The sequence below is a fragment of the Solea solea genome, chromosome 12, assembly GCF_958295425.1.
Source record: "Solea solea chromosome 12, fSolSol10.1, whole genome shotgun sequence".
In the NCBI taxonomy this organism is placed as follows: domain Eukaryota; kingdom Metazoa; phylum Chordata; class Actinopteri; order Pleuronectiformes; family Soleidae; genus Solea; species Solea solea.
Window position 1 is genome coordinate 9016364 of NC_081145.1, and position 14697 is coordinate 9031060.

The 14697-nt window shown below is 40.0% G+C and overlaps 1 protein-coding gene across 3 annotated transcripts in view; it reads left to right on the plus strand.

Annotated features, from left to right (window-relative positions):
• The window catches only part of LOC131470539 (serine/threonine-protein kinase BRSK2), a 193749-nt gene that overhangs the window by 120606 nt on the left and 58446 nt on the right, over positions 1-14697 (plus strand). For all 3 annotated transcript variants that reach the window (XM_058646431.1, XM_058646432.1, XM_058646433.1), the window contains exons 3-4: positions 7270-7355; positions 10201-10341. In XM_058646431.1, coding sequence (XP_058502414.1) covers positions 7270-7355; positions 10201-10341 — 227 coding nt within the window. The remainder of the gene's footprint in view (positions 1-7269; positions 7356-10200; positions 10342-14697) is intronic.

Genomic DNA, 14697 nt, shown 5'->3' on the forward strand with positions numbered 1-14697 from the left:
CAGTTCAGACAAGCAACTCAGAAACATGGCTGCCAATGCGATCCACTGCCTGCCAGTCACTGATAAATCACTCACTCTGCAGTTCCTCTCTCCGCCAGCCCCGTCCCACTTCACCCATCTATCAGCCGATGCAGTAGTTTTGAAGAGGTTCACGACTGTAACCTTTGACCTTAGGGTGTTGGAGGGCCTCTGCCATGAGACTCTATTATGATCAAGGTCAACCAGGGACATGGTGGTTAGTGGGAAATAATGTGGCCTGCCACTAGTTTAAGTGGCAGCCTGATATATCTTTCACCAAGAGCACGCAACAGAGACATTATTAGAGAAATAAAATGAGAGAAACACAGTGATAGAGGGGGAGGGGGATGAGGGGGGAGGGGGGTTGGAATTGGTCTTGGGTGTGAACAAGTGAGGAAAAAAAGATACGATAGAGGGGAGAGATGAAGGATTAAGACTGTTGAACTAGCCGAGACTATGTCCTCATTGATTTACTTGTCTTTGGCATTGATCAGACTCGCCCTGTGTAGTCTCCTTTTCACCAAAACTGACACATGATACAGTGATTATCAGAAAAAAACACTTGCTGCACTGACTGTCTTGTTTTTGCCTGTGCACTCGCACATTAGTATCGTGGTAAGGTCAACATGGTGGAAGGGAATACTGTTAAATACCTGGCCTCAAACTTGTATTTTATACCAATGCTAATTAGGATGAAAACGTGGCGTATTCACACTTATTTTCCATGACAACCGATCGTGACATGACCCATAAGAATCTGAATCTGAACCAGGCTCCTACTGGATGATGACGTCCACTTATATGTGCCTTACTTTATCATTTATCTTCCTCATAATGGGAACATAATCCACAAAACATCTTTAGGCAATTAATTCCTAATTATTGTTATTATTATTAGTAGTAGTAGTAGTAGGCTTCCCCCCATACACGTTATTATTGTCTTGAGGGCACGGATCACGTCCTTGTACGTGAAATACAGGGAGAACACATTGGACACACACCTTGAGACGCAGACTCATTGAGATGGATGGCTTTCTAAAAAAACACAGACTGCATGTGTGTGTGTGTGTGTGTGTGTGTGTGTGTGTGTGTGTGTGTGTGTGTTTGCGTTTGACCTTGAAACCCATGTCCTACCCATATTGTTGCAAAGACAGACAAATAGCACCTCATCTTTAACATGCATGTGTAAGCACATACATACGTGTGCACACAGATGCACGCATGCATGTGTACACACCAGCTTGTCTGCCCTTCTGCTTCTGGCAGAAAAGTGATTCTGCCCTACTGGCTCTCTGACCGACATATGGATGAATGGAGGTGGCTTGTGGCTTGTCATCATCGGGACCGGGTGTGTACAGTGTGTGTGCATTAATGTGTCCACATGTCACAACTATGAATGGATGACGAACTGACTGGATTTGTCTCCGAGCCAGCGGCCAAGCTGTGCCGTCTCCTCCCCGTCTGCTCGCTGACAGTTGGACCCCGATTCTCTCCAGCCATTACCCCCGTCCATACTTTACTTCTCCTTCCCCCATATGCTATCTTTTCTATTTATCTAGCACGTCTCACTCGCCTGCATTTGTACAATGAGCTATTTATGTGCCGTGTTTTATTCTTTTATAGACAGATACAATTAGACAAATGAGCTGAAGAATGAACAATTGAAAGTAACATTCAGAGAAAAAAAAAGACTAAGTTGAATTAAATTTGAACGAGGTGAAAGATGAAAATTAGGAAAATTAATCATAATATTTGCACCTGACAAATGAGAGAAATTTCAGTGAGTTTACACTAATATATCCCTTTGAAGGTTGACATCAGCTGGTGTGATATCAAGGAAAGTGATAATTAAAGGACTGTCCAGTTGAGTAAGTCTGTGAATTCAATTGAAATAAAAGAAGAAATCATCCGTATCTTCCTGTAATTAGATTTTTATACATAAAATGACACATTTGGAGAAATGATTAAGGGATCGTCCAGTGTGATTGTATGAGGTATTAATAAGTTATCAACACTGACTCACTTTGGAGCTCAAAATGGCCAACAGCAGGTACAGGACCAAGACGTTTAGAGTCACTTATTAAGGTCTACACTAGTTTAAGTTAACCGTATCTTAGGAATATGTTTGCCACTTTATCTTGCCGTTGGACAACCTTTTTCGGCCTGGAAACTGGTCTATGGTGCTGCTGAGCACAACAGCCCACTCACCAAGGTTCATATGTCAATACCCGCTTACAACAACACTTCAAAAAACGTTCGCTTGAATATCCTACGCTGTTCAAGCCTGTGAAATAAGGTCAGTGGTGGTGTGCAAGGACTAGAGCAGCATGTGATAACAAACGTAAAAATAAAAGCATTCGAGATTCCACACAAACATGTGCCTGGTATAACCTATTTTATCAAACCACTCTTTGTAGTTTACTCAATAAAATGTTGTGATTCATTTGAAAAAAAAAAAAAGCATTTAAAAGAACCTAAAAACATGGTACGAAGAGAGACATCGGCCAGGTGCACCAAAGCCACCAAAGTGGAATTGTCTGTGATTTCCTAGATCGTCATGTTTTCTCTAATTACTTGGCTCCATCATTGCCTTCCCTGTCATCATTTAACTCTCCGCAGGCTGTTTGTTGCATGTTGCTGCTAAAAAGGTTATCTTTTTCCCTGTGTTGTTTTAATTAAAAACAAAAGAGGCTACAAGACTCTGGGGGGGAATGAGCTGGCATGGCCACTGTGCTCTCTTTCTGTCCGTCTCTTCTATATTTCTCTTTTACGCTTCGCCATCGCAGGGAATTACACGGGCTTGTGCTTTATCTCTCTCCTTCCTCTGCCTCCCCTTTTGTTTTTCAATCTATCCAGCAGCTCGTACATGCACTGCAGCTCCAGTGTTAGCATAGTTATTCACATTTTTTTTTTTTAGCTGACACACATGACTGCCCTGTTGACTTTGATCCTCCGATCTCAGTATCAGGAGACCATTCAGTCACTTGCCTGGGGGAGGTGACAGAAATGTCTGTGTTTTCCTTCTGTGTGCATGAGAGAGATGGCACAAGATGCAATAAGTGGAGAGTGAGAGATGACAGACCCTGTGATCCAATATTTTCCCCTGTGAGACTTTGGGCTGGTTTCTCTTTACAGTCATTCTGTGACATGTGTGACACGAGTCTCACCCCTTTGTGTCTTTGTTGTTGCCTGCCCGTCTCTGATTGCCTGTTCTCTATTTCTGAACTCTGTAGCCACGCTGATGAAACTATTGATGTTTTGCCACTCTTTTGTTTGCTTGCCCATTCAGGACATTCAGATCCAGTAGGCTGTAATTTAAAGAATCAATAGTGAGCAGAGAATACTGTGCAAAGCTGGCTCTCAATCTCTGAATTTGGGATTGCACCTTTTAACAATAGAAGAGAGAGGGGGGCAATTGGCCGTGGCCACCCTGAGAATCAGAATCTGGTCACTGTATATTTGTAATGGTTGTTAATGGTGAGACAGCTCATCTTTTGTTGCATTTTCCTGGGAACAAGGCACTGTTAAGTCTTAGTTGACAGTCGTCTACATACAAATTGCCACACGGAAATTAAGTGCATGAGAGTAAAATATTATATATTTATGGGAATGCAATTTAAATTGGTCATAAAATGTGTTTTTTATTGTCCTTTTTATATATAAATATCAACCAAACTACACCAATATAAATAGCCTTTTTGGTGATTTCTGTGTTGAAATACTTGTGTCTATTTCAGTGGATTTGCATTTCTTTTATGGAATTTCGTTTTATGAGATGTTGAACAAAGATGTTGTTTGCAGTTGGTTCAGTATTGGTCCCCGGTTGGCCCCCTCACAAAACACCAACCCAGTAACAACCATTACTGCTAAGCACCAGTGACTCAAAGTCCGTGTAGCGCCACTCCTGTCCGTGTCTTTTGCAAAGGCTTGCGTTCCATTAAAACATACCATCTGCACCAGCAAATTACACCATAATTAAAGTAATAAATCACATGAAATGCTTTTCAAACACAAACTACAACATCAACATTGAAGTCCAGGTCGAACAAAGTTGTGCTCAAGCTTTTAATTTGGACAAACACAATGTCATTTGCTGGCACCTGTTGGTAAAAGAAGTAATTCATCATCATGTAGCTCCAGGTTATTATATGTCTTTATTTTGCTTGCAACCATCTGAACAGAAATCATCATTTCACTTCCAACCTAGCGACCTGTTTAGCTTGGCAGGTTATGACACTGAAGGGGAAACCCTGTGGGTCGAAGCTTTGCCGGTCAGCTTGTCCACCAAGAGACTTCTGACATCTTCTGCTAATGATGTCCACTCCTCAGCGATAACCACCATACATTACAAGATATATTATCTCCCCATCAAATAGCCAATTTGGATTAGTGTCAGTCTTGAGCTCTCATTCGACCTCTGGTTTCTGATTAGGTGTTCCTATTTCTCCTGCTCCCCTGTTTAGTTATCAAGAAATTGAGCAAATTGGCTGTAAACTTAACTTCTAGAATGAAAAACGAACACCTATAACAAGAAGGATAAAAGAAAGATGGTGTGTGTCCAGATGACCACCTGTCCTGTATGTGTGTCACCGTGTCTCAATGAGCACTGTCCAACTGACTGCTAATAAAGGCTTAATGAAGTGCCATGGTGATAAGGCCATTGGCGAGCACTGTCCACACTCACAGATGTGAAACTTAATGAGAGAGCGAAGTGCAGGTGCCAGGCCAAAAGTTAGGATGGCCACCTGGCATTTAGGCCATGCCAACATAATTGCAAGGAAGTGTTGGATGTGTGTAAGGCTTTGAGAAAAAGTTAACAGAACAGGTAGCTACTATATGCTTGAGTAAATGCAGCTGTTGCAGGTGTCGGACCATTTCTTTTGACTGATTGTCTGGTAATTAATAAAACCGTTGTACTGTTTAATGCAAGAAAGAGCACAGAAAGAACACATGTTCGATATAGTGCGTTAATCACCAGCTAATCTTGCATTAAGCATGCATTCAGTACAGTTAAGTCTTAACATAAAGCCTCATTTCTCTTATTTCAATTACCTTAAAGGAGGCGCTTAGAGGCTGTTTAGGAAACCAGCTGCTGCCTCAAGAGAGTTCCGGCAGCTCATCTCTTCCTGAGACCTTGGTAGCATTAGTCTCTCTGCAGGGAGGCCCCGCTGCCAGCTATCTAGCTAACAACTGCAGGCTCATTCTTAACAACATACCTAAGCCTCAGGTGAGAAAGTGGCACGGTGTTGTGGTGCTGATTGTGCTCATTAGTCTTTGGATTAGCCCTGATTAGCCTAGCCGTTACCCCCACTGATACGGCATGCTAATGCTAATTATGCATTTACTATTTACCCTTTTTAGACAAGCTGTGGGCCTGAGTCCATTAGCTTTATATTCTCCCTTGACTTTTTCTTGGCTGCGCAACCAGCACCAGTTGCACAGCATTGCATTTTCTCTTGAGTGAGTAAAGGATCAGCAGGTTTTTATCATACACTTTCCATTTGATAAGACGTGCAGTGAGGATGCTGATTAATCCGACTCAAGTATGGTTTCCATCAGCCTCTTTTGCCTAAGGGGAGGGGAAAAGCTGGTGTTTCATTTTAAGAAGAAAAAAAAAAGACAGATGTGATTGAGAGCAATGGAAACAGATTTAGAGAGAAATCACCTGACCAAAACATCAAGCCATCACTGGAATATATAATAGCAGAAACAGTGGTCTGATGAATATTCCTCGACTGAGAGTAAGAAGCAAATATCACTATAATAGTAGATGAGAAGTAGCAAAGAAATCATTTGTATCACACACTTTGTGATCTAACTTGGCGCTCTTTAAGTCGTCAAGCTGTGCCTTCTGTTTCTTTTATTGTGACCCCATTCTTTTGTGCCACCCATTGCTTATCTTAGTGAACTAATTGCCAGTATGCGCTTAATTAACATGTGGATGGAAACGCACATAAATGTGTTTTCTCTTACTGAAATATTGAAACTTCAAGTACAATTTGCAATAATTATTATAGAGTTTTAATACTGTTTTTTTTTTTTAAAGTACAAAGTTTGATGTTTGCAGACAGAGATGACCAGTACAATCTGCAGGGAAATCAAAAACAATAAGAGAGCGTAATTAAAGAGGACAAACCTGATTTTAAACCCAGCCAAGCAAACAGCTTGGTGGGTGTTTGCCAAAAATCCTAGTTGGCTTTAAACTTCATTTCACATGGCTGTTCATAAAACCAAGCCATGATGAGTGTGACATTAAAGCATTGTGAAGGCTGTCAGAGGCAAGCGACATACTGAAATTGACTTTGATGAGATTGAGATGAGGCAGAAGAGCTTTTAACTCACACTGGCTTTTCATCTCCATCATTGTCAGTCAGCGTTAGACAGACAGAGGACGGAAGAGAAGGTGGACAGGAAATCTGGAGGAGACGGGTGGACAGATAACCACAAGGAGCAAAGTAGAGAAGCACGGGGAGTTGAAGATAAGTGGTGGCATGCTGATTTTCAGTGGCAGCCGTACATGCTGACACAAATCCAAACTGATCTGCTTGGGTTTGGTGAAATTCAGTTCTCACCTGTTTCACAGTGTGCTTTGCATGTCTCTCAGCAGCTATGTAAGCAGAAAAACTTGAAGAAGTCTGCTTGTTCTGGACACCATGTACCACTGTCTCTGCAAACAACCACAGGAAAACTAGACAAACTGCAGGAAAAAGCCTCCTTTGGGAGACATCAGTGTATCTGAGTGGACATTTTGACCCCATTACCCCACAGCGTGTACTCTTAGATGCCAGAAATCTTCAACTGTGACATATCTGACTCTTACTCTGCTGTGATTGTTGTCCAACCGAGCTGAAAAATGTTCCCCTTTACCAAAACACACAACATTGTCAAATGTGTTTGCCAAGTAGCAAGGGTTTTTTTTTGTCTGTGAAAAGCAGCAAACAGCAAAAGTTATAAAGAAGTCTGTTTTCACTTAGTTAAGTTAGTTAAGTAAACTGCATTTCCACTTGAGATAGCAGTGCTTGCTGGCTCTCAAAGCGAATCAAATCCATTTTGTCTGTATATGGTTAACTCCTCCATTTTTAGCCCTTGTGCCTGTTATGTAAAGTGTTATTTCAGATTGCTGCCTCTCCAATCTAGCTCTCCAACAGTTGTCCCTGAAAAACGCTTCCTGTAAAGTATCTGTGTTGATATTTCACTAATCAAATGTCTTGTCTCTCCTCCCCTCCCTCTGTTTTGCTGTTTGTCCCTCAGGTGGAGCGAGAAATAGCTATCCTGAAGCTCATAGAACACCCACACGTTTTAAAGCTACATGACGTCTACGAAAATAAAAAGTACCTGTAAGTATCGCCAGCAGATTGTGGTGCCGCCTTGATTTATGTAAACTATATTAAATCGTAAATATACTGCACACACTCAGGGATTACAAGTTTGTATTACAAACTTTTGTGGCTCAGAAACATCACGGCCGTCAAGTGCTCTTATGGATATTCGAGCAATCTATAAAATCCCAAAGATCATTTAGTTGGACTCGGGAGCAGTTTTGATTGGTGTATTATGATTGCAGGGCAACAGTGATAGCCTTGGAGGGGGCGGATGCTTCATTAGTACTGGCATAAAGCATTTAATTTGGTCATGCCCGCTATGGGACTGCTAACAGGGAGAGAAAGTATCCGCAATGTAAACACCGTGAGGCGCCTATCAGAGGCTACATCAGTGCCTTCAGAAACATTAGCCCCAGAGAGTGGCAGCCACATTAGTCGGCTGCCGACACACACACACACACACACACATATACAAACCCACAGTCATAAATCTGTTTGCCAACTTTTACAGTGAATGACAAGCTCATCAGTGGTTTATTGAAGCCCTCATGATCTATGATGGACTGTTTATCAACTAAATTCAATTAGTTCTCATGTTCAGCTTATAGACCAAATAGGATTGAGCACGCCACTCCAGTCCCCGACCGTACATCTCCGTACTTTAACATGATAGGGATAGCACAGTATTATGATTCATCTTATAATTGCATTATCCAAATCACATTTTGTGTCTGTTGCTTCATCACGTCTGACAGCTGGTCACTAGTAGAGTCGCACAAGACAAATGGCTTTACATTTGCCTCACCAGCGATTCGAGTAGACTCTTCACATCATTTCACATCATTAATGTAGTTTTTTTTTCTCTTAATGTTCTCCAGATTCTCACTCGGATATCTTAACGTGGAAGCCAATTACAGATATGATATACAGATATGATAACACACTGTAACTGATGAGGTGAGAGGGTATGGTGGAAGCAGTCTTATGCAAAGCCCAGCATCAATGTTTTATTTATGGCTACTTTACTGCTGGAAATGAATGAATGAATGAATGATTGCATGTTGATATAGCTCCAGCTTTAGAGAATGATAAATGGTCTATGAAAGAAGGTCAGGAGTCTCAGAATATAATGCATATCATTATAATGCACATATATGCATTTTTCTTTTTTAGAATATTGCTGCGGCCATGTCAAAAAAAAATGAATGACATGATTAATTGTATTGCAGGCAATACAATTTTTATTATTTTATTATTATTATTATTATTATTATTATTATTTTATAATATTGGTTAAAATCCTGACCCTTATATTGGCCAATTTCTCAAAGATATAATTAATGTAGTGTGGAGGATCGGTGAGGTCAATTAGCAGTTTACAAAGTGACACAACGTCCAGTTTCCAGGCAGAAAAGGCCGTCTAGTTGCCAGGTAGAGCAGCGAACATATTCTCAAAAGCTGGTGTTGAGTCTAGCAGGTAAACCTTTTGTGTTAAATTTGTTTTTACCTGCCTGTTTCTAGGCACAGGGGATGTGAGGGGAATTTGAAATCACCAAGCCAAGATAATCATGAGATTTATTTCATGACTTTTAGTTCCCCTCCAGAGCACCTTAACAATAATGTCCTGTTAGAACTGTTTTAATGGGCTGATTAGGACACTTCATAAAAAAGCAAATTCATTAAATAATCTGAGTAGTTAAAAATCTGTCCAAAAATCGAAACCTAATGAGAATGTCGTGCTTGCAATTGCAAATATGGCACAGAACCAGAAATCAGAAATGTTTTCATACATTTTATACAGGACATTTTTCCTGAATCAAGTATGGTCATATTTGGTAGATGTGTTACTTTCCATTCACCTTCCTGTATGTGGTGGTTTTACACCTGTCAAAGGTTTGGTCATTGCCCATTTTTGGCTTTTAGGGTTCGAGGTTGTTTAGTGTCCACATATGTTTTGGCCGTTAAAACTTTGCAACGCTACAGTTTCATTGATAAAATCAATGTATACTGTATATCCACAACAGGGAGATAGAGGAGAAGAATTATTTCACTGCCTGTCTGAGATTCGATTTGTCATAGTGAAGATGGAGGGAGTTTTCAGCTCACGAAATACGAGCACAGCAGCGCAGTTTGGGGCCAGCGCGCTGCTGGCTTTCAGCCCACAGATGTAGCTTAAGGCCTGGGTCAGCAGAGATTCATCTCTTCCTTGTCTCTTTTGGAGCACCAGAGCAGCATTACTGTACAGCCGGGTTGACAAACTGTCCTCAGCTCTGCAGCTGCACAGGCCGGAGGGCCACGTGAAGAGTGGTCAGAGGAAATATGAAGGAAAAGGTAATGATTTAAAAGATGTAAGAAGAAGAAACCCTTCTTCTAACCTCTTCCCTTGTTTTCACCTTCACTTCACTTATGTCTGAGAACAATGTGCACAACCTTTTTCATCTTTTTATGGTGTAAAGCACCGTCTCTGATGCGTCCCACCGGAGGTCAGAGTGTCTGGAATCAGAATCCGTCACAGACAAAACACTGTTAGCTTGTCTCACTCTCTGACTGTGGGGACAACTTACAGGTGACAAAATGGAAAGAATAGTCAATGTGATATGGCTTTGGGGAGGTCAGATCGTTGATCCTGGCTGCTTTGTCTGTTTTTAATGATTGTATAAGAACAATCCCTGCCTCATAGCTCCACCTCTGTGGTTGGCGGCTCTGATTCTGCTTTTCTGCAGGACTCCTATAGATTTCTCTGTGGAGAGCACAGTATTTGTTCTTGGATTTACAAGTAAGATCTTCCTTTCTTTCATTATTTTTATTCTTCCACTCATTCCCTTGTGTTCCTGCCTGTCTGTCCCTCTCTGTCTCTCAGGTACCTTGTGCTAGAACACGTGTCTGGTGGGGAGCTGTTTGACTACCTGGTGAAGAAAGGCAGGTTAACGCCGAAAGAGGCAAGGAAATTCTTCAGACAGATCATGTCTGCCCTGGATTTTTGCCACAGTCATTCTATATGGTAAGTGACATCATCTGCATGCAAATAAACTAGCCATAGCTCTTAAATTCATGGAGGAGCAACTAAAGCAGGTCCCAAATATCCATAATTAATGTTATTCTACCCTTAAAGATATTGACATTAAAACTACAGTACATAAAGTTTGGTGACTTATTATTGTGCCTCTGTTTGGTCTCCATAAACAGAGACAATGGAACATTATTTTTATGCCGTTTCTCTCTGTCAGCAAAAGTACCAGACCTGAGTTGGCGCTTTTCCATGATACAGTTCTAGCTTGGCTCGACTGGGTTTTATTTGCTTTTCCATTAGGGATAGTACCTGGTACCTGGTGCTTTTTTTAGTACCTGCTCTGGTGAGGTTCCAAGCAAGCTGAGCCCATATTAAAAATATGACGTCAACAGACTGCCGGCCACTGATTGGCAGAGAGTGTCATCACTGGAAGAGCCATGAGCGCGACGTCCGACACAAGAATCAAACAATGCTGAACTATAGATCAGTTAAAAAAGACTTAAAAATCATCATCAACATTTAGCAAAGACATTTCTTAAATCTCAATATTTAACGGAGGAGCCTGGTACTGAACTAATCTTTTATATTAACTGATTCTAATGATTCAGTACAAAAGAACTGCTTTGCTCGTCACTAGTTTGTGTGTCCGTGTTGCGTATAAAACAACATTTTCATGCAGTGCTTTTATCCCATGACGACCCCGCCCATGTTGAGGAGGTACTATGGTAATGGATAATGACGTGCCTGATACCAAACCGAGTAGAGTCGAGTAGAGCGGAGCCGTATTCGAACTGTATAATGGAGAGGCGCCATTTGTGTGCATACACCAGCAGCAAAGTTGTTTGAGCAGTAGAATTAACTTAAGAAGCTTCAGTTTTCCAGTCATACTCTGACCGGTTTGTAGCTGTCTCACTGTCAGCAAAGTATTACTGTTGCCTCCATCTGTCTCAGCATATAACAAATCACTTCCTGTGTGCAGTGTGGGAATGTCACCAGATGACACGTAAACGCTGCTATACTGACAAACACACAAAGATTCCCATTTATCTGAGAGTCTTAATCAGGGCTGACCCAAGTCTATATGGGGCCTGAAGAAGAACTTTATCTCCACTCCTTTATGAAAGTTCATGGCTCAGTAGATTTTGAGTAATTCTGTTAACAGACTGACAGACAAACTGCATCAAGACACAATAAGAGGAGGAATCTACATGCAGGCAAAAATGAGTGTGCCCCCCAAAAAAGTGCAGCACAAAGAGATATTCATGTACACTTAGACCAGGTTTCGCTTCTTCTTTTAGGCACCACATAAGCTACATTTATTTTATTATCTGCAATCCATAAAAAAAGACATTACATACAGTTAAAAAGATAAAACAGCCAATAAACAGTCATACCCAGGAGGTGAAACAAACAATTCGGTTGTCATACAACATTGAACAAATAACGAGTTTCCAAATAATGAATTCCAAAAAAGATAGAGGTTCTTCCTGAAGTGAATCAACAATCTTAATTTCAATCAGTTTATTCATAGCTTCAAAATGCTGTTTCATTTTCAAACCAATGATTCAAAATAAAGATTGAAAAGTTGAAATTGCTTGTTATGAAAGTGTGTAATTTTCCCATTATTAAGGTTTCCTTCTTAATAGCTTAGGATGGAAAGATTTGAATACACTTCATATTTCCAGTGTTTGACAGCTGAGCAGATATTACCTTTTTATTCTCACAGCTTCGCTCTAATCAGTGTCGTGTCCCTGTATTTGTTCACATTTGCTTCTAAATGGATACTTACCTGACACATTTGTCTTCTTGGGGGTAAATAAACTATTTACTATCCCAGAGTATACGAAGCACTGAGAGGCAATCATATACTTAACAAGTCAAACATGATGGCTCTGTGTGTATGTGTGTGTGTACCTGGTATTCCTTATGTTGTGGGGACTTCAATCTGTAGTCACATTATGGGGACTTAAATACTACTACATTTTAAGGTGAAGACATGTTTTAAAGTTAGGCTGAGGTTAGAGAGGTTAAGGTTAGGGTCAGGGTTAGGATTAGGCCAGTGGCTGCCCGTCAATAGAGGAAGAAGAAGAAGATAGGAATCACATAAAATGATTTTATAAAAACATGAAATTAATAAACAAGCTATATATTATACCAGGGGTGTCAAACTCAAATGACCTGGGGGCTAATGACTGTCTAGTGAGGTCAAGAGGGGGCCGGTCTAGAGAAAAAAGTGGGTTAAAAACAACTGCTCAGTAGCTGGTGGGCAATATGTACATTATAACAACATTTTCCATTATGATATCGCATTAAAGATATTTATGATGACATTTTACAGAAATTTCAAAGTAAAAGTGCTATGGAATGATGTGTACTTCACAGTTAAAACATATGAATGATGCAAGTATTTAGTAAGATTAGTTAAGATTTAGTACTATTTTCTATCAATTATTCATCCCCTCGCTGGCACATGTGTCTCAGCCACACTCTCTGTTTAAAGGCAGTGGAAGTCACCGGCCATGTTTTCATTATAACATGTGGTGGCCGCATGTCATAGTTTGGGGGTGCCACATGTTTGAAACTTGGTATTATACAGTCTGTGAGGACCGTGTAAAATCTGCATTTAAATGTAGTTTAAAGAACAGTGAACGGTCACATGACGTTTTTCATGTTTTCATGTTCTTTTGGGGCGCAAAATTATGTTCCATAGACCCTCGTTATAAATGGTGCATGCGCAGTAGACCCTCCCACCCCCCAATACAAAAGATAGGAAAAGTTTTGGTACAAAATTTAGCGCCCAACAACCGCCCGCAGCCAAGCGGACTTGATATACGATCTGATATTTAATTGATCACCCACTTGTCACTTTGATCCACATCAGCTGTTTTTAAGTCTCCAGGAAATTAATGTAAATGAATGGAGTGTCTGAAGTCGTGGAAACCAGTGTGTGTGTGTGTGTGTGTGTGTGTATTTGTTTTCTTTAATACTGACCTTGTCAGCACCAGCAGTAAAATCTCAGTGGTTAAGTTTAGGGTTAAGATATGAATTGTAGTAAGGTTAAGGTTAGAGTTGCCATTAACTACTTGCACAAACTTGTGTGTGTAAAGTCAAGTCAATTTTATTTATAAAGCACAACAGCACAAACACAATTTGCCTCGGAGGAAGAATTCCACAAAAAAACTCTTGTACTGTGGAAAAATGAGAGAAACCTCCGGTAGAGCCACATCTGTCTTCCAGGACAGACAGACATGGCAGTAGGTGTCACATGTACAGAAACAAGTTCAGCAGATTACAGACGAAACATCCCATTTACGAAACATCCCATTTACCCATTTATATGTTTCCAAGAGTGGAAACATATAAAAACAGAATGTGAAAAGCAGAGTGTACTCACAGTGAGTACCTTTGCTCGGTATTGTGTCCTTGTGTCTCTGCAAAGCACGAACACCTTAGAGCAGAATGAGTTCAAGTGTATTTATTTTTACCCACTAAATCTCCAGTGACTGAACAGAAATAGGGGGAGAAATGAGACAGGAACAAAAACATGTTACTGCATTCAACTAATCAGGAATCATACTCAAGACAAAAAGAACATTAAATACAGCAGATGTGAGGTGAAACAAACCCATGTAGACTATATGGAAATAAGAAATCATGTAAAATTAAGAGAAACACTGTAACATGAAGCAGAGATGTGAGACAGTAACTGGTGCCAGAACATTAACATATAATGAGACAAAAAAAAAACAGCTTTACAATTCTGGCAAAAGTGCTACTTATTCTGCTTGGGATACATGCCTGTGTTATTACTGGCTGCCATTCTAAGAAAAATGTTTCATAAAAAAATGCTTCCGCTATTTGCTATACCCACCTATAAATAAGTAACTCAAATTCTCTATATACCATGTAAGTGGTAGGCCAATCAGAATCACAAACACGTTTATTGCCAAATAAGTCATAAACATACAAGGAAATTGCCTTGGTGCATGAGACAACACAATATAACATAAAGACAATAATATATAACGCAAAAACAACACAATATAACATAAAGACAACAATATATAACACAAAAACAACACTATATAACGTAAAAACAACACAATATAACGTAAAGACAACACAATATAACATAGACAACACAATATAACATAAAGACAATAATATATAACGCAAAACAACACAGTATAACATAAAAACAACACAATATAACATAAAGACAACACAATATAACATAGACAACACAATATAACATAAAAACCACACAATATAACATAAAGACAACAATATATAACACAAAAACAACACTATATAACGTAAAAAACAACACCATATAACATAAAGACA